General features: G+C 39.4%; 1 protein-coding gene across 3 annotated transcripts; it reads right to left on the bottom strand.

Moving 5' to 3' along the window:
* ccdc18 (coiled-coil domain containing 18) lies at positions 1-24,968 on the bottom strand. Of its 3 annotated transcripts, XM_054769255.1 has the most exons (25): positions 24,513-24,968; positions 24,264-24,407; positions 21,793-21,899; positions 19,770-19,898; positions 19,564-19,660; positions 19,069-19,190; positions 18,697-18,985; positions 18,480-18,567; positions 16,872-17,080; positions 16,633-16,743; positions 15,373-15,504; positions 13,954-14,088; positions 13,790-13,867; positions 11,858-11,974; positions 11,615-11,782; positions 8,701-8,843; positions 7,999-8,162; positions 7,701-7,914; positions 6,480-6,579; positions 6,272-6,403; positions 3,562-3,651; positions 3,337-3,474; positions 2,199-2,588; positions 1,503-2,126; positions 1-869 (listed from the first exon to the last, which is right to left on the bottom strand). In XM_054769255.1, the coding sequence occupies exons 2-25, from the start codon at positions 24,393-24,395 to the stop codon at positions 849-851; spliced, it is 3,930 nt and encodes a 1,309-aa protein (XP_054625230.1). In that variant the 5' UTR covers positions 24,396-24,407; positions 24,513-24,968; the 3' UTR covers positions 1-848. The 3 variants fall into 3 exon arrangements, with proteins under 3 accessions (XP_054625230.1, XP_054625233.1, XP_054625232.1); XM_054769258.1 differs by lacking the exon at positions 24,513-24,968 and having other exon boundaries at positions 21,798-21,899; positions 24,264-24,288; XM_054769257.1 differs by lacking the exons at positions 21,793-21,899; positions 24,513-24,968 and having other exon boundaries at positions 24,264-24,370.
* Between the last annotated feature and the right edge of the window lie 331 nt (positions 24,969-25,299).

Genomic DNA, 25,299 nt, shown 5'->3' with positions numbered 1-25,299 from the left:
GGAAGTTCTACTGAGGAACAAGACTGCACGCAACAAGCCACACAGTCAACCACATCCTCTAAAAGGCTCTTTGCATAGCATTAGTTCAGTTTTTTTTTTTTTTTTTTTACTCCAGACAGACAGAAATGTGTGGAACCAGCACTACTCAAGCAAGCTGCTATGTTGCAGGTTTGAGCCCAGAAGAGTGAAGCAGGGCAGGTCTGCTTGTTTCCAACGGCAACGCTACGTCTTTATCACCCATCTACAAACAATGCTCACCACCTACTGACCAGTGCAAACAGAGCCGCCCGTTCAAACACATGCAGTAATAAACGCACGGCAGCTTAATAGGTGGGGGGGAAGAGAATGCTTCTTTATGGGAGGGCAGGGTCAAATATGTAGACAAAAGATGTGTCTACATGTTGCAAAAGTTGTGTTCTTGTTACGAAAGCCACAGCTGGATGCCAAATTCAAACCAGCTTGAGTCAGTATCAGCTTTCACTGTGACCTATGAGGATCCTGAGCCAAAAATTCCTTTCTTGGATGGGGAAACGACAGTCGCTACGGTAACAGGACCCCCTTAGTCACCCCTGCAGCTTGAGAACTTCAGTGAGGATTATTGCCGACATGGAATTTCTCTGGAGAATAAGACTAGTAAGCAAATAACATGTCCTTATGCATTTATTTAAGTATTAAAAATGTCAAAAATAAGTATAAATATAGCTTTGAAAGACATTTTTACATTCCATTCCATTTAAAAATATTGCTCCAGACCACAGGCTGTAATATAGTGCTTGTTAAGCTGGACAATCAAACACTTCTCTGCAACTGATATTAAAGGGACTGAAAGAGAACGTCTCCCCGGCGCTTCATGCTTCCCTGGCGTCGCTCTGAGGGCAAGAAAACAGTTGCACAGAAATGCATCACACATGAGTGAATGGGGGGCCTTTCACTGGGAGCCTCATACACCCCCATCCCCCAAATATAATCTAAATATCACATAAAACAGCCCCTTTTACACAAAAAAAATGTATATTTGTGCATTCCATTCCAGTCTGTTAAGACTCACCAGTATGAGAGGTTGATGCTATTTTACCGTTTTCATATTTTATTCTGCTCTTCTGTGTGTGGTTTATTTTATATTGACCTATTCTATCTATTTTGGAGCCCTGTATTTTTAGTTGTTACAGTATGTGTGTTTTCCATATTTTTTCTGCACTTTTTAATCATTTGCCTCCTTTTCAGCACTTTGGCGAGTGGTTTCTGCTTTTGATAATGTGCTATAGTGTGTGCAATAACGTTGTATATTGTCTTCTCATCTGTACTCAATAACTATAACATTCCTCTCTGTTCTTTGGCCACAAAAAACGAACTCACATGTACATCAAAATAACCCTAAATTATAATGTTAAATTCCATTTTGTGTATAAAATGGGCTACAAGTATCGGAATGCCTGAGAGAAGCCTCTTGTGTTCCCACCTTGTTATCATGGAAACAGGCCTTAAGATTGGAGCGGTGTTACCTGGAGGCTGCGTCCACTCTGCGATGACGTGTCAGAACTCCACAAGGACGGATCTTCTTGATTCGCTAGCGTCTGCTTGACAAACATCAGCATTCCCGTCAAAGAGCTCATGTGCTCGTCTGGAGTGACATCGTTGTCTCCCTCTTGTATCATGGTGTGCTCTGTGCTTGTGTCTTCCACCAGGTAGGTGAGAGGGTCGAAGGAGAGCTCGCAGCTTGACGCAGGCTCGGTGCTGCCGAGGCCCTGCCAGCTGTGGTCTGTTGTGTCTGCGCAGGACTCCCTCCACGGCTGCTGACTCAGCGCCTCCCGCAGTGTGGCCTTCAGGCTAGGCGGGAGTTCCAAGGATAGATCGTTGCTACAGCTCTGCAGCAGCAACTGAAGGCCTCCGTCATCTGGGGGTGATGTTGTGTTTTGCGTGTTGGAGGGAGTCCTGTGAGCGTGTGATGGTGAGTGGACAGTTGCCGGAGGGGAGTGAGGCGCTGAGGAGTCCTGAGCAGGAGAGGAGTGTGTGAATTTACAGAGAGAAGGCAGGGAGCCAGCGGGGTCGCACACAGCTGGATTCTGACGGTCCGCTGCTCGCTCCAGACTGGAGATTCTAGCTTGGAGACGGGTCACCTCAGACTCCTGCAGTGAGATAAGAATACAGATGACATTTCAGCACTGGAAATGAATTAGTCACTAAACAAACAGCATTACCTTGATGAGCAGGTTCTCATTGGAGGTCTCTATGGAGGACTCAAGCTGAGCCGACTGGACTCTGGCTTGCTTTAATTGAGCACTGAGCTGCTCCAGCTGGACTTGAAGCTGAGCGTTCTGAGCTTTAACCTGCTCGTACAAAACCCTGCTCTCCTCCAGCTGGGTCTCAGTCTGAAGGAAACGCTGCTGGCTCTGCTCTAACTGCCTCTGGAGATGACTGGCTTTGCTCGTGGTGCGGTCCAACTCGGCCTTAGTTTGTTCCAGCTGGGTTTGGGTCTGATCCAGCTGGGCTTGACACTGCTGGAGTTTAGAGGTGAGCTGCTCCTGGGAGGAGCGCATGGTGGTGGACACCTTGAGGAGCTGACCTCGGTTCTGCTGCAGGGACTCCAGCTGACCAGGAAGGAACACAATGCAGATGAATTTACATTGGAATTAAATTACATTAAATGTATTTTATTTATTTATTGGTATTTTATTATTTTTTGTGTAAATAAATGTTATTTTATTTCGTTTTAATTTAACTGTATTCACTTATACGTTTACTAATTATTTGTAAATTTGTACATCTTGTATATCTTATATTCTTTCAATTTTATTAAAGGTTATTCATATTGTAATGATTTTAATATGAGTATTTTTCTTTTTCATCTGCAACCGAGCTACTGCGACAAGGGATCTCCCTTGCGGATCAATAAAGTCTGTCTACGTCTAAATTTAAAGCACATTCTGGTGTGAGAAAATCCAAACTCCATCCAAAGTCTGAGAAAAAGACGTGCGCGTGGCTGTGTGGGGAAGTTGGTGGTATTAAAAATGAGACAGCCAAAACGAAGAAATAAGGGACATGCATAAAAGGAAGAGGTACTGAAAGCACACAGAAATAAACAAGGATTGCTCCATATTGCGTAGAGACAGGAGAAATTAGGAACTACGCACGTCATCACAACAACAGTGTTCAAACCAGCTTGAAACATCTCAGAGAAGACACGCCATTATCATGCTGGCCGCATCTTCTGCACAAAGATACAGTTTTGATCCTGTCAAGTGTTCATTTCACGTTACGTTTTATTATCAGTGGTGTACAAGTGTTATTGGAATGTTTCTCGGGTAAAACCAAGAGAAACAAATTGATTTAGTGTACCTCTTTGTTGTGCTGGTCCTGCTCCAGCTCCAGCTCCTGCTCTAGAGAAGTGATCGTGTTCTGGAACTTGGCCTCCGACTGCTGCCAGCGCGCCTCCTTCAGAGCCAGCTCCTCCTCTGCACGGCGCAGCCTCACCTCCTGCACAGGCATACACACATGAGGCACCAACACATATGGTCCAGACTGCCGCTACGGGGCTATATAAGCGGATTATGTAGTTTGTACCGTCTCTTTTTCCTGCAGCTTGAAGGCATCCAGTTCTGTGTTGAGGGCTTCACGCTGAGACTGAGATTCTTGTAGTAAAGTCTGAAGTTTCTGTTGACACACACCAGCATTTAGTCATTAATTCATGATAAACATCACATTCAACGCTCCTATCTGCTGCAGACGTTCTCACATGACCGCAGCAGCGGATAGCAGTAATGATGTGTAGGTATCATCAGCGCCCCCATGTGGTTGCAATAGCACCCTTTCTTGATTTTTTTGTAGCAGTTGGCGTAATACCGATCATTATTTCGATACATTAGATGAGGGGTGTCAAAACCTTTTTGCACCGAGAGCCACACACAGACAAATCAAAGAAGGAAATTCTTCACCTTTTTGTTTACAAAGCACACTAAAATCAATCCAATGTCGGTGTATACAGTCGATCTACGCCTGCAAGCGTATGGCAAAAATCCATGAGTAATTGACACGCCCATAAAAATGTCTGTTATAACACAATGCTCGCTCCTACACCTCCACACCCTCCTGCTGGCTTGATGTTGACGCTCTTCTCTGATTTCTGGTCAACATTTGCAATAAAAGTTGGAATTATTAGATAAGATTCAGATCTTATTATTCTTTTTCCTGTGTTTGTCTTTCTTTTCTTGGGAGAATGAACAGAATAAGAATCTCATTGCTTAGTATAACTGTCTGTTTTACTATGCATATGACAATAAAACTCTTGAATCTTGAATCCAAAACCTTCCCCTTCTCTCTTCCACTGCCTTCGGAAACCAGCGACAGATGCTAAAAACCCACAATCCAGGTTTAAGCCCTAAATGTATACAGGTACACTAATGAATGATAATGATGACCAGTAGAACAGATGAATCTGTGTCATGGGTCACGGCCAACAAAGCAAGTGATTAACAGGATTGGTAATGTCTGGTAACATTCAACATTTCTTCATTCAACTTTTTTGTATAACTTTGTATTTTTTTGTATTTTTTTTTAAGCGATTATAACTTTTGTTTTAGAATATGCTGTGGGCCTCTAATGGCTCCAGGGCTGGACTTCAGACATCCTTGCATTAGATTAGTAAAAGGCATATCACTGCAATTCCATCTGACTGCTAAAGTATGTGTTATTACTAGGATTAGACAGCAGATGGCAGCATATCGGCCAATTGCCAACATGACAGGATGGTGACGTCCACCAACGAGAGCGACAGCTACTTGCTTGTCGTTTCTACTCAATGAAGGTCAACATATTAAACATATTAAAGCTGCATTGACTCAAGCTGTATTTGTACCATGAGCCACAGGTGACATAATGCCTGGCATTTGGTCAAGGCAACAACAAAAGTTTCTTCTGTCCAATGTATTTTAGGCTGTCACATGTTTTTGGATTTTTTTTTCAGTTGAGTCATTTTCATGCGTGGTTTCAAATACAAAAGGAAGGAACATTGTGACCCGATTCTGTAATATGTCTGATACGCCTTATTCACATGACATTGCTCATGTCTGCAGTAGATCACCGCTTATCGCTTACGAGTAATACGCCCATAAAAACCATTCAAACCTTCCTGGTGGTTTGAGATTGACGTTGTCCTCCGATTTCGGATCAACATTTGCAATAAGGTTGACCGTTGAAATTATTAGATAAGATTCAGCTAATTTTCAACATATCAACATATTTTGCAGGAAGGGCATCAATGGTAAATCGCAAACATTCCAGGATCCACTATACTGGTGTATCCAAATATTAGGTGCCCTTGCATAATCATACGTGCTGTGTCAATCATCTTTTTTTAATCTAATCAGTTTTCATTGATACCGTTAGATCTAATTTAACAATGTTTTTTTTGTGTGTTTTTTGTTTTTTTACAGTGGTTGTACTTTTCTGTGGGATTATTTTAGTTTTGGGAGAGGCCGAAATATAAGATCTACATTACTGATGTGTCGCTAAACGAGGGGTGGGCAAACTGCGGCCCGTGGGCCACATCAGGCCCGCCAAGCGTCTTAATCTGGCCCACCGGGCATGTCCAAATTTCTCTTTTTAAACCTTTAACATGGAAAATGCAGCCGGCAACATGACTTGCAGCGCTATTGTGGCACACTTGAGTCGTCAAAATAGTCAGAAGCTTGTACAAAAAAACACATGCAAACAACACAACATATCAACACACATGACGCACTAAGTAACCTACCTACTGCACCATGTGGGCATGCACATATCTACGCGCAATACCCATGCCATGAAAAACATCCACATATTCCCGCCGCAAGGCATGCTGGGTAGCTTGTGGTACTCTTTCCCCCCAACATTTTGCCGTGCTTGTCGCATTTTCGCTTGATTGCAAAATATGTTGATGAGGGCGTCAGAGAAGTAAACAAGGAGGAGTTGATATACTAGTAGCTCATATTTTTGTAGCAGCTGGACTACCCAGCATGCCTTGCGGGCATTTGAAAAGATCAGTTTGAAGTTGTACGTTATGTTTAGCGGCCAGTTGTTGATTCATGTGATGCGTTAACTTGCTATGGATGTGTTGGGTTTGTGCTTCGTTGCACCGTGAGCAAGTATGTCGTTTTGCTTGATGACACCTATATATAGACCCCCCCAAACTTTTTAACCCAATGTGGCCCGCGAGTCAAAAAGTTTGCCCACCCCTGCTCTACGTATACACATCTTGGAACAGACTGTTCTCAAGTGCTCTTATTTAACTTCTGACCTTTCTGTCCACAAGCTCCCTTCGCGCTTCCCTCAGTTCTTTCTCTTTGGCCTCCACGCTCTGTCGCAGAGACTCCGCCTTCCTCTCCATCTCCTGCTTGTGCTCTTGGATGGCCACATCCAGCTGGGCCAGCTGAGGAGGAGACGCATAGTTGGGGGCGTAAAAGCGTTTCGTACAAATGAAACCTGAAGATATGGTTGTGTGGTACCAGATTTGCTCTTTGCTGGAGCTCCCCCTGTCTTTCCTTCAGTGCAGTGTCCAAGTGTAACGCCTCATGAGTTCTCTCCTCCAACTCCCTCTGGGTCTCACTGTGAACACACGTTAACAGAGGCTACATTCTATATTTCTTTGAAATGTTATAACATGAATATGTGGATAGAATAAAAAGCATATTTGAGTGTCATGTTTGTGTGTGTGAAAGTTTCACTCCTGCATCCCATCAGGGCTCCTTTTAAGGAACAAGGTTGTTTTCATTCACATTGTTGTCTATTGTGGCTTTGCTTATACTCTGGGGCAGTGTTTTCCACGTTTATTGAACCAATGCACATATTTTACATGACAAAAACCACCAAGCTACAATTACTTATTCTGTTGTATGAATGGCCACAGGCTGATAAACAGGTTAATTATGTACATACTGCCATCTAGTGGAAGAAGATAATTGTTCTGCCCATCACAATACATCACCGGAATATATAGATAAAGATACATCATTTGTAGTAAATATTTTTTTCAGACCATCCATCCATCAATTTTCTATGCCACTTCTCCTCATTAGGGTCGCGGGGGTATGCTGGAGCCTATCCCAGCTGACTTTGGGCGACGGGCGGGGTACACCCTGGACTGGTCTCCAGCCAATCGCAGGGCACATATAGACAAACAACCATTCACACTCACATTCATACCTATAGTTAAGTGAAATTCATATAATAATAATAATAATAATGATGAATTATCAATAATGTTGTTTTATTATAGTATAATAATTAATATATAATAATTCCCCATGACACTGGGGGACAGTAACACTTGAGAAAATGTCACATGTGAGTAAAAACCACAGAACTGAAGTCTTTGTAGTCATACAGTAGACTCTTTATGTCGTTAGTGTGCAGTATGTTCCCTTGTATGTTCCCTTGGGTGCTTTGTGTACAGTAGCTGCAGGCAGTATGTTACGCAACAGCTTTACAAAGTTGACATAAGGAAATACAAGAAAGCTTTCACCTCAAATGGCAAATATTATATAGTATTATATACAGATATGCATATGACATTATAAAGCATCAGTAAAAAAAAAAGTATTAACTTGCCATTATGCGTTCGTCATGAAAAACATATTGTATCACAATTTTGGTATTATTTCACAGAAGGCACAAATAAAGTAATGGATCTTTGGAACTCCACCACTCAGAAGCGAGCGTAGCCTCACCTAAGACGTATGCTCAGTTTTTCCACTTCCATTTGCCGCTCCTCAGCCATAGTTTGGGTTCTCTGCAGAACATCTTTGAGCAACTGCAGCTGCGCTAGCGTCTCAGCCAACTCTCCGTGCACCGTCTGCAGCTGGCCCTCCAGGAGCTGGACCCTCTTGACACAGTTCTGCTTGTCGGCCTCACAGCGATGGAGCTTCTCCTCCAGGTCAGCCACTAGGACAGACAAAGAGAGGGACCCAAATTAGAGCAAACGTGTGAAGCAGCCAGACTGTTTGTGAATTTACGTATTTTGCTTACCCAAGTCGTTCTTGTTTTCAAGCTGGCATCTTGTGTGCTGCAGGTTCTTGTCCATGTTGCTGATCTGAGAAGTCTTGATGGCGACTTCCTTCAGCAGACGGTGCAGCTCGGACTCTTTAGACGTGAGCTCCACTTGGCAGCTTCTCATGTCCGATTTGACTTGGCTGCACAGAAGGAAAAATGTGGCTCTTATAATTGAAAACAACTGATTCGACATAAAAATATCACACTAAATACTTAACACACGGTAATATTTGCCTCACCTTAACATGAGCACAGCCCCCATTTTTCACTTACAGAGAAAAGGAGAAGCCTAGTAAGACTGAACAAAAATGCCTTTTATGGTATATAAAAAACAACTAATTTTCTTTTCTTTCGGTTTTCTTTAACTATCACAATCCAGCAGAAGGAAATTGCTTCAAACGCAACTGGATCCTCATTTATAAGCACTTGATGGACAAGGGGGCGGACTAAGAAGAGCCGTGTCACGCCTACAGGGTGGTGTAATCATAAGACCTACTGAAAGGCTGCTGAAGTGTTTGATTATCTTTGCTGGAAGTCAAACACTTGAAAAAACAGTATCAGTCATAGCGAAACGTCTTACATAACTGCTATTAAATAACCGGTTGGCATGATGGAGAAGGAGAAAACAACTTGTCGAAACGATTTGATGTTACGGTCAACGTATGTGATGGGACTTACCTGAGAGTCTCAGACAGTTGGGTGTTCTTCTGCTTCATGTCATACAAGTGCTTATCTTTCTCCTCAGTAGCTTCATGTCTGTTCCTCACCTCGTCTTGCAGAGACACTCGAGCTCGCGCCAGCTGCTGCTCCAAAGTGGACACCTACATCCAAAACATGCCTCTCTGCAGGTTACTGCCTCAAAAGGTTGGACGATTTGGAATTCCACCAAATGTTTGGAGGAAAATACACCAAGTTACATCAACTCGCAGTATATGGCGAGACACCTCATCATACCTCAGTGAGAGTCATAGAATGAACTTTGTGCGTGTATTTCAAAAAGCAGTAGTAAAAAAAAAACAAAACAAGTGACATGAAGTAAATGGACTTGCATTTTCCAGTGCATGAGGCGTTCCATTTCTATTTCCTCTGGGGGAAAAAAAAATTCTGTTTTTACTTTGTAAAAAGGCTAAAAAAAAAACATTATACAAGTAACAAGAGAATTATTAATAGTGACATTTCAGTTTTACATTATGCCTATGGCTCTATTTCTTGTGATTTTGTTTATTTCTACAATGTCACACGGGCCAAGAACAAATGAGCCACGGGACGTAAATGGCCCGTGTTGCTGCACTTTGGGCACCCCTGCTTTTATAGAGTGTGTGACGTGAGGTCAACTATGTGAGCAAGCACAGCTCTCATCGACTATTTAGCTTGTTAGCTTCCCGTTGCAACGGTAATTAAAGAGAGAAGGAGAGTGTTATTTCAGCTGCAGCTATTTTCACCTGCAATATACAGTGGCGTGAAAAAGTGTTTGCCCCTTCCTGATTTGTTATTTTTTGCATGTTTGTCACACTTAAATGTTTCAGATCATCAAACAAATTTAAATATTAGCCATTGACAACACAACTGAACACAAAATGCAGTTTTTAAATGAAACTTTTTATTATTAAGGGAGAAAAAAACATTTACATGTGACAAACATGCAAAAAAATAAGAAATCAGCAACACTTTCACACCACTGTACATATCGAAGCATTTAACTTGCGAATGCAGAATATAAACAGAAAATAAACAAAAAAAACTACTCGTAAAACATTTGTCTATGAAAAAGTAAAACTGGATATTTGAGTTGACCCACCGTATTAGCACTAGTATAATTTGTTTGCCGTGTCAATGTTGGCATAAGAAATTCATTGTTTTACTTGCTGGATTCTGACTAGTTCGGGTGGCGCAGTGTAACAAGGACGGGCCACTATGTTAATTCTCCACCTTCAATCTGGAGGTGTTTAATCATGTTGGTCGTGCACCCTCCTTTGCACAATATAATTGTATTGCAAATGCTGCATCAGTCTTCAGATCAGACAAACGTTTGAGCTCGCCTCTCACACTGTCCATGGTTGGAATGGACAGAAGCTGCTTCTTTTCCGTTGTTGTTGTTCAATCCCCGGACTGGGCATCGAAACTAGCAATCGAAATGTAAAAATCTGAACGATTCCGGGGGAATCGGAATGTCAGTCTCGGTTCCCGTTGACGCCCAACCCTAGTTATAACGTTTGTGTTGCAGGCCTGAATGTTGTCATGTTTGTTCTCAGATGAACTCATAATGCAATTTAAATGACATTTTAAGCATAATTAATTACTTTCTATCATTGGGCACTACCATTTATATTACATTAATGGTTCATCGATTAAGCCAGTGCTTGCTAAGTTATCAATAAGCTAACAAGATGGTCATAAGGTAAAGACGTCAAGCCAGTGGATGTACAAACACCCACTGAACTTGTCTGTGTGATAACATCATGTGATTATCATTTTGGTATGCAATAAAGACTTGCAGCAATGCTCACATAAGAATCCGGTCCACTAAAGTAGGTTGTCCTGGGGAAACAGATTTATAGCCAGCGTGATTTGGGGCCTTTAAGGGAGTGAGTCTCTGCAATGTCTGATTGGGGCTGCTCGCTTTACCTGTGGTTCTCAAGTTAAAGCTGTTAAATGGGTCTGATCTTATTCAGATATTGTAATTAAATGCATACTTGATCATCAATTTGATCTGTTAAGCCAAAGCAGAATATTTGTGCTATCCCTATTTCCCCTATTTAGCGCAGCTCACAGAATGAACCTCATTGTCTTCTTTAAGGCATACAAAATTTTACCACAAACTAACCGCCGCAGAGCTATTTATGCCATCACAAGGTCAAACTGCTTTTTCCCTGTGAGCAATCACTTACGTGTTTGCTAGTGAGACCACAGTCACAGTGGCGTTACAACATATTTTTATCTAATCAAAAGTTTGCTAATGAGGTGGATTTTTTTTGTGGGAAACCCTGCCGATTTGTGCTTTTTATCTGCAAACGTTGGCAGATTATTGCAGAAAAACCATTTAATCTATCCTAAATCAGTAACAATTTACATAATATAAAGCATATGATAATAAAGCATATACAGTAGGGTCAGCATAGCACATCCCTGCATTACAAGGCAACATAGTGCTGATTGCTTGAGTTTCGCAAGGAAACAATGACAATTAAAGATATGGTTATTGTCGCTGAATCTGAATTTTTATTGCAAATGTTCATCCGAAATCGGTCAACCTCAAACTACCAGGAGGGTTTGGAGAGGCAGCAGCATAACCCAGGCTTGATTAGAGTGTCAACAACAGACATTTTTATGTCTCAATGACTTAATTACATTTTTTACTGCCATTCGTGGGTGGTCTCAGAAGGTAGCTCTCATTAATAGCATGAATCTACTGTACTCTGTCTTCACTTTACATTAGTTTAGAAGACCTTTCAAAAACTACAGTCAATTAAGTGCAAAAAAGATTTTACGGAAAAGTTCACAATGGAAGTGATTTGGACTGAGAATGCTGGACAATTGAGCAAACAAGATTACTAGCAGTAAACAGTCCATAAAATAGAAACCTTGCACTTACCTGTAGCTGCAGCTGACTCTGGCTCTCCTCCAGTTCAGAGATACGGGCCGTGCTCTCGGTCAGCATCGTCTGTAGCTGCTGCAGAGAAAGCTGAAGCTGCAGGTTTTGATCACTGGAGCTCTCAGCCACCCGTGTGACCCCATGGAGCTTTTCCTGCAGTGAACACACCTTGGGGAATGGGAGGAAATGAGTAAATAAGTAAAGCAGAGGATCAGGGCGTCAGTAAGCTTCAACGCTGCCTACTTTGTCTTTGGATCTCTGCAGATCAGCTTCATAGTTCTTCTTTATGTCCTCCATCTGCTGCAGATGCGACTTCAGCTCCTCTCTGCAGGCTGATAGAGACGACTGGAGCTCACACACCTGACAAAGGCACGAAAAGTGAAAGTCAACACTGGCAACTGTGAACTTTTCAATTTTGACAAAAATATGGCATTCACTATTTGGGAATGTATTTTGAAGATCGGATGAAATCGGCTTCCGCCACGAGATGGGGCCGATCCGGTTGCCGTATAACGTTCGTAACTCTGGGCCACACTCCAACATGGTAGGTGCGGTAATGCACCTAAAAGCTGGCTGACACTCGACTCCCGCCACCCGCAAGAAGAAGCAAACGCAACACCACCATTAGCAACCATGATTAGTCCTACCCTAGAAGTATTTTGCACAGGCATGTTTTCTGATTTTATCTTTTATTGGATGGACTTTTATTGGATCTTTTATTGGATTAGGGACCTGACACACAGAGGTTAGGCCGTTGGTCATGCTGTGTTAAAAAAAAAAAAAGTAAATTCAGCAATACTTTGCTGGCACTATTTTGAATGCTTTGAAAAGCTATTTTCATAACCATATTCAATTCCACAAATTCACGTTTGTAACAAAAGCTTAAGGGGACATGCTTAAATATAACCATATAATTTTAATGCCTGGAGCCAATGGACATCACCAAATTTTTAGTTTGCCCTCTAGAGATGTTTTTCCAGGCCTTTACTGCAGTCACCCTCACTTGCTGCTTGATTTGCTGCCTTGGATGTCCATTTTGGAAATATGGTCCATTATTTCATTCTACAAATAATATACAGTTAGAAATTCCTTAGTTTTGCATATGTTGTTTGTTGCAAGTGGCGGCCTGTCCCACTGTGTTCGACAGTCCTTGAACGCACCATGTAACTTTCTCCCACTCTGCACAGATAGACGACTATACTGTATTTTTCCCGTTTTCCTTTCACCTCATATTTGGTCCCAAATGCTGATACTGTGGGAATGCATAAAGGTAAGATTGAACGGTAAGACGATGTTATTGAGTGCTAATGAGCATATTTGTTTGTTGGATTTGTGCACAACCTAAAGTTAATTCATGCTAGCAAACAGTGATGTATACAAACTCCAGGCTTATACTGGTGGATGGTGGGTTTGCATTCATTGAGTGCTTTTAATTTGATGTTGTTCCTGTCTTAGTTTTACAAAATACATAATCTATGATCATTAAATCGCTAAATTGTACGCATTGCTACAATTTACATCCATTCTCGTCTTCAGTCACGGTAAGCTACGGTGAATGCGTGACAACCTTTTCGCCGGCAGTCCAGGCTCTCGCATTGTTTAAGATGTGGACTGTCAAGCGGTTGCTAGTCTGGCGATACCCGGTGCATGCCTAAACAATCGATTAATCTCAGGATTCATGGCTAATTCTTATCGACCCAGGAGGCTGCAACCATATCTCTTGCTTGTCAAACCGGCTATCCGGTCGCATCGGTTTATCGTTCACAACACTACTTAAGTAATCTAAGATGTCTTATTTTCTATTATGTCTATTGTGTTGGGTAATATGTGTGTACAGGTGACTATGGGGGTATTATTTCATGTCTAGAGGGCTCTAATAGTGTCAAACCGTATTTAACTGCTCTAACTACGAAAATATTTATGTTTATAAATAAGGAATCTTACTTAGTCACTTAATCTGGAACCAATTAACCGTGATAAAAAGAGAGAATATTGTATTATATTTCTTTGAGTTTCTGTTTTTGTGAAAACCACCTAAACATTGTCAAGATCAGGAAATGAAATTGAAAAAAATGTGAAGTTGGTCCCCGCCTTACTTTTTACTAGTGTTTTGTTCATCCAACCAAGGCAATATTTGAAAGTTAATTCTTGCTGCACTTGTATTGCTATACTGACCTTGGTAGCAGACTCGGCTGTCTGTTCTTTCAAACTCTGGAGCAACTCTTCACTGTGCCTCACTTCATTCTGCTTGTCCTGGAGCCAAACAACACACATGCATCCATTCACAAAGTCCAATGCACTTGTGTATACACACAAGTTTGCGTGAGAGTTGTCCTTACTTGTGTGACCTTTTCTATAGAGGTCTGAAGCTGAAAAGCAGCGGCTTGTGCCTCATCTCGCTCTCTTTGAAGAGAACGCAGTTCCTGCTCCATCTCCAATACCCGAGAATGAGCTTGGTCCACAGACAACTGCAGCTGCAATCACGACAAAACAGTTGCTTTGCATTATTTGATTTTGCTGCATATTTTTAAAAAGGTATATGTATTTTTTTTTGACGCACTGAGAAATCAAAGGATCCAGAGGCCACTTTTACATTTTCTAAACCAACCCCTTAAGATATGCAAAGACATTTTTTATATTTCAAGAAAAAACAGCCCTATGTTTCAGTTAGTATTATCGGTGACAGTGTATTATTAGTATGAGATACTTTTTTTTAATTTTTAAAAATATTTTTAAACTTTATTTTAAACTTTATTTATCTTTTTTTTGTAATATTGTCTTTACTTTCATATTTTGACTTTATTATAGTATTATTAGAAATTTAACAACCTATTTTTCCTAAAATTACAACTTTATTCTTTGTTTTGTTTGTTTCTCATAATTAACTTTTTTATTTAAAAAAATTACATTTTAGTGTTTAATATTTTAACTTTATGCTATTTTTTCCTCTTAATATTATAACTTTATTCTCCTAATATTTTATCTTTATTCCTATAAAATGATAAAATGATCCCCATTTTTGCCTTTGTTTTCTTGTTTAATTGTATTTTTAGAATGTTCCGAGTGCCAATAAAAAAACAGCCACAAGCCACACCCCTTATATAGCCATTCTGGAGTTGAAATGTCCTTTGGCTAATACTAACACTGCCATTGACATCAATTTTCAATATCTGTAACAACATAAAAATCTATTACACAGATCAACTTCTACTGAGATCAGACATAGAGTCCTTCTTTGGGGAGCTCTATGCATCAACAACCAAGGCAGTTTTGTCTCCACTATTAATAACATTACCATTTAATACCAGTTACGAAGTGTAAGTTCTAGGTTGTTTTGTTCGATACAGCTCCTCCTTTTTGGTCAATTATGTTCGCTTACATTGACGCTCAGCATGGGCATTTCCTTGATTGACTGGAAAAGAAACATACATTGAGATGGGAGAATGTTCTGAACTCCTTTTTCAAAGTCACACTGGACTGTGTAGATTAAAGCTGCTCAGAGGAGTTTGTGTGGCTGGAGTTAAACTCCCACAGCCAATGTCATGCTCTTCTTATTTAGGCAGCAAACTAGTTGAACAGTGCGTAAGTGGTGGACTCCATTTTGGCCCAATTGTTTCAAAATCAAAAATCAATTCCACATTACCAACCAAATTAAACAATTCAGCGATTGTCGCGGCCATCCCTGAGTGGAGAGTGGAGTTAATTAGGTTTGAAAATGAGGAGGAAAAAAATGAGGAACAAAAAAAGATTCAAATTACCATGTCTATTCTGTGCTGCTGCTCCGTGCATTGCTGGGTTTGTGATTGTTTAGCCTTCTCCAAAGATTGCTGGTACTCTCGTTGCTTTTTGCTCATCAGTGACTGGTAATGCTGAAGAGTGTTCGTCTTCTCCTGCATCAAATATAAGAAAAATGTGCATGCAAAGCATACAAACACTTGCTAACCCTGTTATGAAGCAATAATCGTTTACTTGTGGACAACCACAATGCACCCAACCAGGCGCCTTCTGCTTCGTTTTAAGACAAACGGACGGAACGGATCCGAACAATGTGAAATGATTCTGTCAGACTTATTTTGAATACATTGTGTAAACGTTGTCAGTTGGGAGTGTGAATCTTATTCCTTCTCATAATTGGAGATTAACGAACACGTAAGGGGACGTGACATTTATTTAACAGAGCGGTCCTTGAGACCTCTATTATGTTGCGGAGAGTTTCATCTCCAACAGTATACAGGCGTCCCTTGCCACATACCGGTTCAAATTTCGTGGCTTCACTCGATCACAGTTTCTCAAAAATATCCGAATTCATAAAACATTCCTATTAATTTAAAAATATGCATACTTAAGCAAACGTTACCTATTTTTACCTAAATTAAGCATTTTCAAGCATAAAAATGGCTAAATGCACTAAAACCAAGTAAGGCCTTAATAAGATGTATCCTAAATGTAATGTGTAGTATTCTACACTGGTCTCTAGGTGTCAGTAATGTTACTTTAATGTTTGGTGAAACATACAAGCACCAGACTTCATAGCCGAAACAACCGGCTTTTTATTGGAGGTTTGAATTATCTCACAACAGACACAATAATATTATAATAATAATAATAATAACACGGGCAACTGTCGCGGCCGTAAACCGTGCCAAGCTAAAACGCAACTCTGAACTCCTGACGTCACTTCCTGTCCTCCACACATCCGGAACACATTTATTGCAACACACAAGTTTTTTTTAATGTCCTAAATGGCTTATTTTCTCTGATTGTATCTACTATATTGGGTAATACGATTGTAAAGGCGACTATATGGGTGTTCTTCTTATGTCTAGAGAGCACAAATAATGTTAAAAAACATATTTAGAAGGTTTTCTATGCTCTAACTGCAAAATTATTACATTTATCAATACGAAACCCTACTTCGCGGAAATTCACTTATCACGATCGGGTCTGGAACCAATTAAGTGCAAAACAGGAGCGATTACTGTATTGTGTGTGACTATCAAAGTGAACGTGTTTTGTACCTGTAGCTGCTTCTCCAGCTCAGTATTCTTCAGTGTAGCCTGACTGTAAGCTGATGTTTTTTCCTGTAACTGATTCTCCAGCGCGGCAACTCGAGCGCTCTTTCTCTTCAGCTGTTAACACAAAGAACAAAGCAAACTAAGCTCTGACAAGATGCTGAACTAAAATGTGAAACCGCAAAAGCATAAAGTGTTCAAATGTCACATTGTCTGCCGGACAAACAAAAGACAAGTGACGTTACTTCTTTTTCTGTGGCCGAGGCTTGGTTGGCTTTGTCCATCATCTCCGCCTGGAGGTTTTGGTAGTGGGAGGCTCTTTGAGCCTGCAGGGAGGAAATCTCTTCCTGAGCGCGGCTCACACGCTCTTTCAGTCGCTCAACCAGGCTGCTTTGTTTAGTGCGCTCAGCCTCTTTCACCTGTAGGACCTGTAGTAGCTGCCGGTAACCTTCACCTGATAAGACAAAGAAAATAAAATGACTAAAATGGTTGGGGTTTATGATTTAAAAAGCTTTGTTGTGTTACTTCGATGATCAATATAGGGCACGGGTGTCAAACTGTCCTTTCGGTCACTACCCAAAGCTCATGAACATTCTTGTTTTATATATTATTATTATATTACATAAAAAATTCTTTATTATTTATTTAAAAAACTAAAATAATACAAAAGAAATTCCAAAAGACACTTAATCTTTCTTCCTAAATGTATGTGTTCTGCATGCAATTGCAGTTTCTTTTTTTATGTTTAAATCCATTTAAAATGAGTTAGACAGCACTTGTATACTCAAATTTCTGCTTGGCACCTTGACTTTGGATTTCAAGTAAGTAAATAAATAATGTAAGTAAATGATCAAATGTGTAATAATATCATGAGGCAATTATACATTTATACTTTTTCATAGGTACAGGCGGCTGTCTGAGGGCAACCATAACTGCAATGTGGCCCACGGTGAAAACGGGTTTGACGCCCCTCAAATGGGTTTTTCTGTTTGGTATTCAAAGACAGATCTGAGGATGAAATGAACACAGCTGTAACGTATTCTAATGAGCAAGAATGATGACTACAAATAACGCCGTTCACAGTCAGTCTTCAAGGATACTACTTTAAGAGTTTAAAAAGCGTTTCCAATCATCAAATTAGACTGTTGCAGTTGGTTACCATGGAACCTGCTTGCTTCGGGGATTGTTTCAGTTAAATTCAGTAAAATTCCTCCACAATTTCTTTGAATTTAACTGAAAATGATGGGTTACTTTGAGGTCATAAACAGCATTAACTACTGAGGATATTTCAGTGTAGTCGGACTATTAATTAGTGCTGCAACTATTGATTATATTCTTAGATGATTAATCTGAAGTTTCTTCTTTCAGTTAATTGAGCATTCGGTTGGGCCCTAGACAGACCAAATCAACATGAACCAAACAAAAACAGTGAGTGGTTTGGTCCGCAAGGCATCAGACAAGAGGCAAAAATGACGATCACTGTCAAAGTCAAAGCTGATGTGTGTGAATATCTTGTTTTTGATAATAGGTCTGCTTTCACGGATGACAAAGGACATAAAAAAAATAATTCACATTTGAGAGGCTGAATCAGAGGATATTTTAATTTTTATATAAAAAGAGATTAATCAAACACCAAAATAGTTCTCAATTAATTGGATTATCAATTAATCATTGATTCATTCATGAAACATTGTAGCTTTACTGTTAATAAACTTGTGTTTACTTATTTTTGCAATTAACTCTGCTAACACATTACAGGTTCAGTTTGTATAAGTCTGGACCCCTGGAGTTAATTAATTCAACCAATCAGAGGAAACAGATTGTGTTTCCAAGTTCCCAGGGTTCACCTATACCTGGTTTAAGCTTCAGCATAGCTGCACTTCTTTGATAGTCCACCGGGGGCAGCATGCATGGCCTGACACACAGTGGGCCCACAGCATCCTAAAACAAAATAATAAACACATTATCTTGTGCTTCACAGAGACAAATATATGAAAATTCCGCAAAGAAGTTATGAAACCCTGGGAGGGAAGTCGTGTGAGGTGGCAGCAAAAAGTCACCCCCAGCTACCTCTCGTAGATGCAGAAGGGATATGATGGCCTCCAGGCTGACGGTCTCAGCTTGGCTTTGCTGAGCTGCTCTGTGGCTGTGGGCCAAACACTGCTCCTGGTTCTTGATCAGGGTCCGCAAGTCTTCCAGTTCCTTGCGCAGAGAAACCAGCTCCTTGCACTCAGCGCTGCGTTCTATCAGCTGCCTCCATAGGTCTGCGCTCCGTCGTCCGGCATCCTCCAGCTGGGCCTGGACCTCCGAATGCTTGGCAGCCAATGTCTTTGTCTGTCTCACCTCCTCCTTTAGCTGGCTGTAAGACCCATGGGGAGGTAATGGTAGATGAACTTGCAAGAGGATTAAAACACTAAAGCAGAGCTAGAGAAGTTTACGCACCCGATTGTTTCAACCTGCTCTGCTTTCTCTCTCTCCAGCACAGTGCACTTCAGTTCAAGCTCTTCTTTTTCACCATCACACTCAATGAGACTCTTTTTTAACATGTTTTCATTCTCCATCACCTTTAAAGAATAAGTTAACACACGAGGATCGGAGTCATTCAATGATCTAACACCCCAATGCAGCTAACTTGGGTTTGTTTGTCCCATACCTAATGTACACCACAAAGTCAGCCGCCTGTAGTCCGAGTCAGTACACATTTGTTTATACTGTAAGCCTTATTCTTAACAAAGATGAACTTATTTGTACACTTGTATGTTGCAGTGTTATCAAAATCAGTGTCTGTGGAGTTAATAAAGATTTTATGATGGCAACAGGTTGCAACAGAATATTTCTGTTCCTATTTTATGGGAAAATTAACTTCTTACCGTATATGAAAACTGTGATCTGTGTGGTCTACATAAGAGGTTTTCACCGCATCCAATTTTATATTACCTTTTGAAATTTGATGGCAACGGTGGCCTTGTACTCGTTGAAAGCTTCTTTGAGTTTCTCTGCATTTTCAAGGGCTTGGTTTCTTTGTTGTTCTGCCCTATTAAGGATTATAAAAAAAAATCACACAGGATTTTATTGGATTGTAAATTAGATATTAACACTGTCAACTGCATTCACCACGAATATGCTCCGGTAAAGACCCTTGCCTTTTGCTCAGTGCAGTCTTGTTGGCCAGTTCTTCTCTGACACCGCTCAGTTTCTCAGTTAGAGTGACTACCATGATGTCACTGTGAGCTGCTTCCTCCTGGCAACGCTCTGCCCTCAGCTCTGCTGCCCTGAGAGGCACAGGAAAATAAATTGCTTTAACGGAAGAAGGTTTCAAAACAATATGATATAAATCAGGGGTGTCCAAAGTGCGGCCATTTGCGGCCCGCGGCTGTTTTTTTATTGGCAGGCAGCACTTTGAGAGAAAAAAGAAACATCAGAAGTAATTTTACAAGAATAATGTCAAAATATTAAGGGAAAAAAGTTGTAATCTAATGAGAAACAGTTGTGATTTTACAAGAATAATGTTGCAATATTATGAAAAAAAAGCATAACGTTGAAATATTAAAGGAAAAACACCTAATTTAAAAAAAAAAGTCATAATATTATGAGAAACAAACAAAACAAAATAAAGTTGTAATTTTTGGAAAATTAAGTTATAATAATAAGTTATAATATTATGGGAATAAAGTCAAATATTATGGCAATAAAGTCATAATATTACGGGGGGGAAAAGATTATTTAAGAAGTTGAAATATTTCAAAAATGTAAAAAAAATTAAAAATAACACTAGAAATGAAAAAACAGCTGTAATTTTATGAGAATAACATTAAAATATTAAGAGAAAAAATTAGAAATGAGGAAAAAAAAGTCAAGAATAACATTTATTCTTTACGAGAATAAACTCATTACGGGGAAAATTAATGTCAAAATACTACAAAAAGAAAATTTACAAAGATTATTTAAGAAAAAAAAAAAACAACAGCACAAATGGTGGGGATCAAAGGGTGAAGTTGATACTAATGATAGGCTTTTTCCACCTACTGTGTATCAGAAAGATGAGATGCAGTTTTTTCTTGAAAAATATCTGCAAAAGCATATCTACAAAATATCAACATGGCCCTTGCATCCTCTCATTTTCCACTATGTGGCCTTCACTAGAAAACGTTTGGACACCCCCTGATATTAATCAACATCAACACATATACTGTACATACACAACCCTTTTGACTGGTATTGTATATAATACTTTAATAAAAAAGGTATTTCCCACTATGAACACCCTACCCCTAATAGATGCCACGTGCTCTCTGCAGCTGACTAAAATGTGCTCACGTATCAAATAAAAGCAAAAGCTACATAAAGGATCACAAGCATCACACTGACAAACTATGACCATCATGAAGGATCTGTAAATTACCACGGAAGATGGTCGCCTACTAAGTAGTCCATCTTATAAGGAGCCATTTGTGATCAATAGTGGTGTATTGATGGTCCGGTTTTATTTAGTCTGCAGCAGCTACTCACAGATGATGTCAATAATGTCAAATGGCTGACGATCATGCCACTGCCTCACCTGGCATAATAAAATGTAGTGCATATAAATAATGGTCCTCAACTGGTTTGGCTGCGGGTCCCACCATCACCCCGTAATGACAAGCGGCAACCTAAACTGACAACATTTTTCAACAAAAATTCCTTTATGTGCAGTGTACGGAGAAAAGTCGCTACCGCAAGGTTGCCCAGCATGCCTTGCGGCTTGTACATGTGGGTATAGTTTTGCGTGTATGTTTGTGTGCAAGCGTTATTTTGATACCCGCACAGTCCCGTGTGGTGCAGTGGTGTTCTGTGTTCCATTTGTGTTGACTTGTGTTGGTTTTGTTCACACTGCGAGTTCGATAGGCGTCTTTCTTGATGCCCTCATGTCCATTTGTGCTGGCTAATGGCTGCAAATAGACAACTTCTTTAAAGTAAGAGCGTTGTTGCCACTTTTAATTGCATAAAGAATACCCTACAGAGTAAAAGCATCATTTCTTTTGTCCAAGCTAAAGACCCGCAACCCATTGAAAAAGAGTCCGTGACTCACTTTAGGCTCACGGCCCACCAGGTGAGAATCACTGATATAAACAACCGTAGTATAGGCCCAGGAACACTACACTTTATGTAACAAGGTCATGAGATTACTTGACTTCTTTGGCTTTGGTCTCCACTTCTGCTTGAAGATGACAAATCTGCTCGTTCATGACTGCCTCCTTGTTAGCAGGCCCCACCCTGGAGCATCGCAGGCAGGCCTGTAGAAGGCGATCCATTATTACAGTACTCAGTGGAAGTTTTTGAATGCTCATGTCCAACTGTTCAATGTTTCAGCACATTTTGTACATTTTGTTCTCTATCAGGGACCTGAAGGCAAAATTTACAACGGTGTGTGATCGACTCGCCACTGCCAGGCTTTAAACACAATGTTCTCAGGCCACTGAGCTTAGAGTGTCATCAGTAGTATGCATTAGAGCAGGGGTGTCCAAAGTGCGGCCCGGGGGCCATTTGCGGCCCGCGAATGTTTTTTTATTGGCCCGCCCCCACATACAATTTAACAAGAAAAAAAAAAAACAGCAAAAAAATAATAATAATAATAAAGTCAAAATATTAACAGAAAATCTCAATCTAACGAGAAAAAGTCATAATTTTACGAAAATAATGTTAGTAGTTTAGTAGCACAAAGTTAAAATGTTAGAGAAAGAATACTTTTTTTGTTGTTGTAATTTTATGAGAAACAAAACAACAAATAAAGTTGTAATTTTTGGAAAAATTAGGTTGCGGAAAAATGTATAATGCTACGAGAATGAAAATAAAAATATACAAACTTTATGGGAATGACGTCAGAATTACGAAAAGAACATTTACGACAGCAGAAATGGAAAAAAACAGCTGTAATTTTACAAGAATAAAGTCATAATATTAGGAGAAAAAAAGTAGTATTCTAATGAGAAAAAGTCAATTTTATGAGCATGAAAAGTAGAAATGTAATAGCATTTTAGTAGTGCAGAGTTGAAACATTAAAGAAAAAATACATTTAAAAAAGTCATAGTATTTTGTGAAACAAACAAAACAAAATAAATTTGTAATTTTTGGAAAATTTGGCTGGGAAAAAAGTTAGAATATTATGACAAAATGTTATGTGAATAAAGTCACAAAAATACAATTTCTGAAGATTATTTAAGAAGAAAGTGGGGGGAAAAAAAAAATACCAAAATTCATACTAATAATACACTTTATCACCAATATCACAAAGCTGAGACGCAGATTTTTCTTGAACTATATATCAATTCTTAGCATATCTGCATGTGTTGCTTTACAAAATATCTAAGTGGCCCTTAGATATTTATATTCTTTATATATATATAAGTTTGTATATCCCTGCATTTGAGAAACAGACTCACAGAAATCCATACAGCAAGTTGTGCAAAAAGTACTGAAATATTGAATTGTTGAACGTCATCATTCAAACGTTTAGAGAAGATCAAATTAAGTTCAACGGCAAAAGGTTATAGTGCAAGGGTGTCCAAACTTTTTCCATTGAAGGTCACATACTGAAAAATAAAATGCAAGGATGGATGCAAAGGCCGCTTTGATATTTTGTAATGTAGATATGCTAAGACGTTATATATATTTCAAGATAAAAAGTGCATCTCAGCTTTGTGACATCGGTGAAAAAGTGTATTGTTAGTATGAGCTTTGCTGATCTTTGTATGATCTTTGCTTTTTTCCCCAATTTTTGCTGTTTTATTTTTAATTTTACAAATATACAATCTTTCTTCTTAAATAACCTTTGTAAATGTTCTTTTTTAAGGTTAAGACTTTATTATCATCATATTTTCAATTTATTACAATATTACACAATTTTCCCCAACCTAATTTTTCAAAAAGTACTTTTTTTCTCATTATATTACTATTTTTTAAAAATCTTTTTTTCTTTAATATTTCATGCTACATTGACATGACATTATTTTTCCTCATAATATTAAGAGTTTATTCTTGCAAAATTGCGACTTTTTTTCTTAATATTTTGACTTTGTTCTCGTAAAATTACAGCAGTTTTTTGTATTTCTGCTGGGGTTTTTTCCTCCAACTATTTCAGTTTCCTTCTTGTAAATTTTCTTCTCGTAATTATGACTTTTTTCCCCATAATATTTTGACTTTATTCTCGCAAAATTACAACTTTTCCATAACCCAATTTTTCAATAATTGTAACTTTATTTGATGTTTTGTTAATTTCTCTTAACATCAACTTAACAAAAATATATTTTTTCCTTTAATACTTCCACTTTATGCACCTAAAATTACGTTTTTTCTTCACATTACGTTATTCTTGGAAAAATGACAACTTTTTCTCATTAGATTACAACTTCTTTCTCTTAATATTTTTGACTTATTCCTATAAAATTACTGATTTCTCAATTTTTGCTGTTTTTTGTTAAAATTATATTGTTGGAATGTGCTGGGAGCCACAATAAAACAGCCGCACTCCACAGATGGCTCCCAGGCCGCACTTCGGACAGCTCTGTTATAGTGCGTTTCAAGTTCATCCTGAGAGATAACCAGGTAGATTTTACAACACCAGTGAGGGACATCAAATGCATCTGAGATCGGTGTTTTACCTGAGAGTTGGAGGATCGGAGCTCATAGGGCGTAGCATCAAGGTCACTAATGAGTTGAATATCCTGCATGGTCAGACTAGCATTTTCTTGCCGTACATAGCCCATCTTTCTCCTTGCAGAAGCAGACTCCATGTCATATCTAGCCTAAAATAGAAACGTGTGAAAAATAGTGAACTAATAGTTACTGACGAAAACCGTACAGTTTATTGATAAAACATCAGTGTTTTAGTGGCACAATCGTGGGCTCACCCAGTTGTTGTCTCTCACGTCAAAGCAGACTCATCAAAGTCTGCAGATCGTTAATTCATCCTCATTGCTGTACGTCGAACTGGAACATGCAACCCAGCTCAAGAATCAACAACATAGCCGGTTGTGGTAAGCGATCGGTTCGTCCTTTGTCGAGAAAAAAATTGCCCACAGCGGTATTTAACATTATAAGAATAAATGACACATGACTGTCAACGAGTAGGTAGCATGATGGCATGCTACATGTAAACAAAGATGGTCGCTAATCAACAGGTGGCTAGCCGGTAAAGTTAACGGCGCTAAAGCTAAAACCTACCAAATAACCAACCGGACCATGTTGATAAGTTGTATGTACTAGCTTTGTGTTAATTCTGTTTTCCCGTGAAAATACACATTAATGCGAGCAAATCCTAACAGTCCACTTGATATCATGTAGCGTTAGCCAAAATAAGTTCAAAGTCGTTGTCTCCGCCCCTGGTTTTGTACACCAGATTCTAATTGGGTAGAAGAGAACAGCCTACACAATTATTGGTAGAAACGGCTGTCAATAACGCAACCCGCGAACAATGGCGCGTGCGCTGAAGTGATCCAACTAGCCAATCACAAGAGTCTCACAATGCGGAAGCTGAGACTTGTAGATAGAAGTGGCGCTCAGATATAGTATTACGTTTATAAATACATCTCTATTTTCATCTCAAAAGCGGGCACTTTAAAGATAATTATTTCGCATAAACGAGGCTTTTTTTCGCAATTAAGTTAATTTCATTTTCAATTAAGTTTTCTATGTATT

The sequence above is a fragment of the Dunckerocampus dactyliophorus genome, chromosome 2 (genome assembly GCF_027744805.1).
Source record: "Dunckerocampus dactyliophorus isolate RoL2022-P2 chromosome 2, RoL_Ddac_1.1, whole genome shotgun sequence".
NCBI classification, from domain to species: Eukaryota; Metazoa; Chordata; class Actinopteri; order Syngnathiformes; family Syngnathidae; genus Dunckerocampus; species Dunckerocampus dactyliophorus.
The sequence above is the reverse complement of the archived record's forward strand: the minus strand, read 5'-3'. Positions and strand labels throughout refer to the sequence as shown.

What these genes read in the sequence shown, in the direction of transcription:
- ccdc18 (XM_054769255.1), bottom strand. Translation starts at nt 24,395, where the DNA reads ATGGAGTCTGCTTCTGCAAGGAGAAAGATGGGCTATGTACGGCAAGAA. An exon ending in ACCAAAGCCAAAGAAGTCAA is followed by an intron (nt 19,899 to 21,792) that starts GTAATCTCATGA and finishes TGTGCCTCTCAG; the next exon opens with GGCAGCAGAGCTGAGGGCAG. An exon ending in AAACTGAGCATACGTCTTAG is followed by an intron (nt 6,580 to 7,700) that starts GTGAGGCTACGC and finishes GTGTGTTCACAG; the next exon opens with TGAGACCCAGAGGGAGTTGG.